Here is a 6000-nt window from a genome sequence, read left to right as displayed (position 1 = left end):
TACAAATTTTACATTTAAGTAAATCGTGCATAGAAAAGATGAGTGATGATAATAGAATGGGAGAACTAAAAATAAATAAAAATAATAAAACAGTGATCCTAAAAATGCATCAGAATAGCCTCTACCCGTACACGTCACATTCAACAGAGAAAATGAGTGCAACTTCAGACAAGCTCAAAAAACTTCGAGCCTCGAAAAAAAACGGCAAGGACCCTCAAAGATATCTATATTAATATCACTATGAACGAAATACATTCGGGTTCTTTATTGTGCCACCGACCAATCAAAAGACGCCTTAGAAAGCGTAAACAAGTAGGTGAGAGTCTGTCCATAAAACCAAAAAGCATTTATTGGTTGGCTAGCGACTTAATGAAGTGCACAGATGTAAAAGCCGAAATCCTATTAAAAGTAAGATTCGAGTTCTGGTTTAATTTAAACTATGTACGACCGATTGGCCGCAATATCGCGATGTTATAAGAATTGGCATTATATATTTGAAGTTTAATTGCCGTATTTTTTGTATTGCTTGGGCATTCTGTTGTATTAGCTGCGAATCACATTTAAATATTCCGTAAAAACTATAAATTTCTAGTATGACGTGTTTACATTTAAAAATATATTCTGCTTGTATTTCGAACGACTGTGACGTCATCATGGATTGTGTATGTGAATACGCAACTATCCGGGATTCTCACGTTCGTGATGACGTCACACATTTATTTGGTGTGTGAATTTTATTGGCTTCTGTGCCTTGAGTCTCGTATTATCCATCCACAGGGCAGCTGACTGGCCGTGATTGTTATGAAACTTCATTGAAATCGCCATCGGTTGTAAGTGGTGTTTATACAATCACCGTCAGTGAAGACAAACCATTGAAAGTCTACTGTGACATGAAGACGGACGGAGGAGGATGGACGGTTTGTACAATATGTTAAATAATTATATATATTAATTAGCTAGCCTTGCCTCAGTTATTATGTGATATAAATACATAAATAGTGTTTGGATTAATTAATTTAATTTGCAACTTAGGTGATTCAGCGGCGACGCGACGGCAGTGAAGATTTCTATCGCGAATGGATAGATTACAAAACTGGTTTTGGTAATATTAGGGAAGAGTTCTGGTTAGGTTTGGATAACATTCACAGTCTTACGAATCAAGATAAAGAATATAGTCTGAGAATCGACATGGAGGATTTTGACAACAACCATGCGAGTGCGCAATACAATCATTTCAGCGTTGGAAACGAACAAAATGGCTATAAATTGAATGTGAGAGACTATAGCGGTACTGCCGGTAAGCTGTTGTCCGATATCTTCTTATATGTTGATTACTCAACTTCTGTGCTATGCTTTTTATGTCATAGGGACGATACAATATGGTGGAATAAAATGATACGAGATCAGTGTGAGATCGTACATTACCAATACGAAATTTTTTAATAATACGAAATCGCAGAATCAATAAAAGATTTGATATACATTATTAATACGAATATTATTAATATTAATATCTCACAAATTAACAATACGGGATCTCGCATTAACAGTATGAGATATGACATTATACGAGATCCCACATTATCAATACGAGATCTCACACTGTCAATACAAGATTATTAATTCGAGATCTTAGTTGATGAATAGTCACTACAATATTTTACATTATTAATACGAAATCTCACACTGTCAATACAAGATTATTAATTCGAGATCAATAGTCACTACAATATTTTACATTATTAGTACGAGATCTCACATTATCAATTCGAGATGTTACATTATTAATGTGTTGTATTACATTTCCATTTGAAACCATACTCTCAGGTGATTCGTTGAGTTATCATAACGACATGGAATTCGCCACTAAAGACAGAGACAACAACAATTGCGCAGTGACGTCATACGGTGCTTGGTGGTACAACCACTGCCATTGGTCGAACTTGAATGGAAAATATGCAGGAGGGCACAATTCACGTGACGACGCTAACGATTCGTGGAATACGTGGAGAGGGGCAGATTACGGCCTTAAAATGATTGAAATGAAAATACGACCATCGATGAAATAACGGCATATTCGCGCTGATAATGTCAATGTCACTAGAATTTATAGTTGTTTATTAATTTGTTTATGTATCGTGTTTATTTAGATGCTTATATTTTGTCGTGTTCTAATGCGGTATTTGACACGTTTCTTGTTTACCAGCTTTTGAAAATAACTTACGGTGCCTATTTGAACGTGTTATCACCGGTGAGCTCAGGTTCTTGATAATTTTCAGCGACTGCTTATCATCTTGTACGTTTTTGTATGCTGTACAGTGTATAAATAAGATAACTGTGTGATTTGAAGGTATGCTCTCGTCAGTATTATCGCAACTCTGATTGTTGAATCGGGGGTGTCGTCACCTGCGCATGCGTCAGGTGGACATAGCGTGTTATTGTTTACAAACAAGCGCGTACCCATGAGCCTTTGCGTTTTTCATCGTTTGGGATTTAATTCCCGCGCGTGCGCAGTTCGATTCAATTCCCGCTTTAAGATCGATTTTTTATTATCTCGTACAATTTGTGTGTATTTGTAAAGATAATCGCACGAGATATAAAGGGTATGAGTGGATTTGCTGAAATAATCGCACGACCAGAAAAATGAGTCATATGACCAAAAAAGGTGTTTATCTCTAATGATTTTAATAAATGGTTTACTGACCTCCACTAACGCCGCACCCAGCAACCATGCCTAATCGTATGTGTATTAAATGTGTGGAATTGAATTTAGTTTTTTGTCATATTTACAATGATGTTAATGACGTCAATGTCACTATAATTGTGACTTGCATTTTTTGATGGCGTAATTGGTAGTGGAAGTTTGGCATATTTACTGTGATGTCAAAGTCAGTAAAATTGTGGCACATTTACATTGATGACGTCAATGTCAGTAAAATTGTGGCACATTTACATTGATGACGTCAATGTCAGTAAAATTGTGGCATATTTACACTGATGACGTCAAAGTCAGTAAAATTGTGGCACATTTACATTGATGACGTCAAAGTCAGTAAAATTGTGGCACATTTACATTGATGACGTCAATGTCAGTAAAATTGTGGCACATTTACACTGATGACGTCAATGTCAGTAACATTGTGGCATATTTACACTGATGACGTCAATGTCAGTAACATTGTGGCATATTTACACTGATGATGAAAATGTAAATAGAAATGTTATCCATAAAGCATTGTGCCAAGGCGAATTTGCGTGTTGCGCCCTCTATCAATGTAATTGAGCCGCTTTTCAAATCTGTGAAGTTCCATTCACTCTGATCCATCCAATGTTGAGATTGTGGATGAGTAATGAAAAATTACTGCAGAATAAGAATTTAAGTGACCTCTCCTAAATTAAGCTGTATTTGTAAACACTATACAGTTAGGAGTTAGGGGGTTTTGTTTTTCCTTGAAGGTCAGTAACAATGATGGATAAGGGATAAGACCTTCCAGTACTCTCAAAATGAAACGAGCGAGAAAAGTTATGCCAGGTTATCTAGTTTTAATATATCTTTTTAGCTAAAACAACATTATTTGTACACATTTTATGTTTTTATCTCCCACTGGTGTGATCTTTCACATATATGTAAAGTGTGAATTCAACTTTCAATAATAGCTGGACTTAACCAGTCGCTTTGTTTTCGCTATTTTTCTCTGATACCAAACAATACATACGAGAGCTCACTTTAAACATATATCTGTAATATTGTTGTTCGATACTTCATAAAATATACTCCATAAAAATGTTGCGTTTGCAGAACACAAAACATGCGCATTGATTGTTATTGTACGTACTAAAAGACCGGTGCGCATGATTTCGTCATTTTTCATCGAACGAACACTCACTGAGATGTGTGTATGTACAATAAAACGTTTCCTGGATATGAATAATCTTAGTACGATGTAGTCATCAACATGCAGTATCAAACAATATTAAAGGGCGGTAGTCGTCGCGCCACGCATGCGCAAGATATATATATTTCATATAAACAAAGATGGCGACTTTGACTGTTGCGCAGATCAACTAATACAAACTGAAACGTTACAAAGCTTTAATTAGGACTTTTCAGGTAATTGGAAGGTATCGAATGAGCCACCAGCGGTAATTAGTGCAAGTCGCACCCAGGTCAAGCTCATACTTGTGATTTATATTAGAAGAGCGCATTGAATTGTGGGAAAATCAATGTTTATCAACACAAATGTGCGACGACTACCGCCCTTTAAATGTTCGCATCTTTATTGCATTTTAAACATATAACATTAATTATGTTATTTTCAAAAAAATAAGAAAATTTGACAAATAGATATGTGTTAGCTTGATGTTCTGTCGCCATGAACTTGTGGGCTCGTTCGCAGTCGTTTTATGACATACATGGTGAATGCAAATATTTCTGGATTCTGCGGTGTTTCATATCAAGAATTTATCTGCCATGCATTGGTGTGATATGTAGGTATTAGGAGAACGATCGTTTCATCAGTCACGTGACTGGCTGGCTACGAACGAGAAATCAGGTGTGACGTACTCGAACAAACATACCACGTGGTACTGTAACAAACAAGTCGTCAACTGAATCAAACATCACATTCTTCATACTTTCATGTCATTATTAGGCAGTATTGAGAAATGTCAGAATAATCATTGTATTTCTTTTCCCAGCTTGTGTCCATAGTAATGTTTGACACCCCTAGATTAATATTTGGTGACATTGACTGAAAGTACCATACTGTAAAATGACTAATTTTCACTGGGTTTAAATTTCACTGATTTGCCATTTCAGGCATATTCAGTGGGTTTTAAATTCACGGTTTCGTCATTTAGATAATGTGTTCTATGCTAAATTTTACATATTCACTGGGTTTTAATTTAGCGCATTTTCCAGTCAGCGAAATAAGCTAAATTAAAACCCAGTGAATAATTACCCCCTTTACAGTATTTTGAGTGATATGATACTGTTCTAAATTCCTATAAAAGTTCATTAAATGTCCGTATTATTATATATGTTCTCTTCCATAATATTAATATATTACTCTGTGGGATTACCAGTAATTACAAAGCTTGCATTACAATGGAATTGCCTTAATTATATCTTCAATATATGCTAGCATATCAGAACTGGAAAAATCATAAAAAGTGTCGTCCATCGAATCGTACCATGATAAAAGAAGAAGCCGATATAAATGAAACCATACCAAGGAATGACGTCACTTCATGATCGCTAACATGCGGTCAGAACCATGTGCACTGATTGGTTCATGATTGACAGATGACAGACAACCTGTTTTTGTGTTATATATTTTCCTTCTGTTGTCAACTACAAACAGCGATAAAGTGTATCAGGCATTCTGATTGTATTGTATGGTTCCAGCTATTATGATGGCCATGGAACTCCCACAGTACGCTGTGTGAGTCACCGCAGCAAACTACACTGGAAGGACACGACATGGTGTAATGATGTCTTAAAACTAAAAATAAATTACAGAACGAACATGATGAATTCGTAGTTTATAAAATTCAATGTTGATTTGTTCATATTCATAATACATATGACAATTTAATGACGCAAAAATTTCACAGTTTGAATTTTTAATTTTTTCAACTATTAATTTTCTGAAAATAGTGTTGATAATTGTTCAATTATCGATAATGCGCGCAACGCATTTAATTGTCAAAATCGCCACCGTTCTGCAAACTAAAGTCCATTTCATTACCGTAACGTGAGTTCTGCAGTAACGAGAACAAAAACGTGAAAAAAAGCAAAGTCCTGATTTAAGCGATATCCACAAAGTTCAGATTACAAAGTGTGACGATCTATATCTAAGTTTGTGCGGTTTAAAATTAGTGATCAATTACGTTAAAACATTCACAGCCTGAGTAACGTTCTGTTAAACATTTCTGCAGGCTCTCTTCGCAGTACTACGTAGTGGTTCTGTGTCAATACAATATGTTCAATGCATCATC

The 6000-nt window shown here is 35.5% G+C and overlaps 1 protein-coding gene across 1 annotated transcript; it reads left to right on the top strand.

Annotated features, from left to right (window-relative positions):
• The first annotated feature begins 240 nt into the window (after window positions 1–240).
• Window positions 241–2144, top strand: LOC100371197 (fibrinogen C domain-containing protein 1-B-like). Its single transcript, XM_085506049.1, has 4 exons — window positions 241–316; window positions 778–917; window positions 1033–1297; window positions 1828–2144. The coding sequence occupies exons 1-4, from the start codon at window positions 241–243 to the stop codon at window positions 2067–2069; spliced, it is 723 nt and encodes a 240-aa protein (XP_085362175.1). The 3' UTR covers window positions 2070–2144.
• The last annotated feature ends 3856 nt before the right edge of the window (window positions 2145–6000 follow it).

Source organism: Saccoglossus kowalevskii, chromosome 12 (genome assembly GCF_978046115.1).
Source record: "Saccoglossus kowalevskii chromosome 12, keSacKowa6.1, whole genome shotgun sequence".
NCBI lineage: Eukaryota > Metazoa > Hemichordata > Enteropneusta > Harrimaniidae > Saccoglossus > Saccoglossus kowalevskii.
The sequence above is the reverse complement of the archived record's forward strand: the minus strand, read 5'-3'. Positions and strand labels throughout refer to the sequence as shown.

Bases quoted from the DNA above. Each gene is read 5' to 3' on its own strand.
- LOC100371197 (XM_085506049.1), top strand. From the start codon at position 241: ATGAACGAAATACATTCGGGTTCTTTATTGTGCCACCGACCAATCAAA. The intron at 317-777 runs GTGAGAGTCTGT...ATCCATCCACAG, and splicing joins TAGAAAGCGTAAACAAGTAG to GGCAGCTGACTGGCCGTGAT. The intron at 1,298-1,827 runs GTAAGCTGTTGT...CCATACTCTCAG, and splicing joins AGACTATAGCGGTACTGCCG to GTGATTCGTTGAGTTATCAT.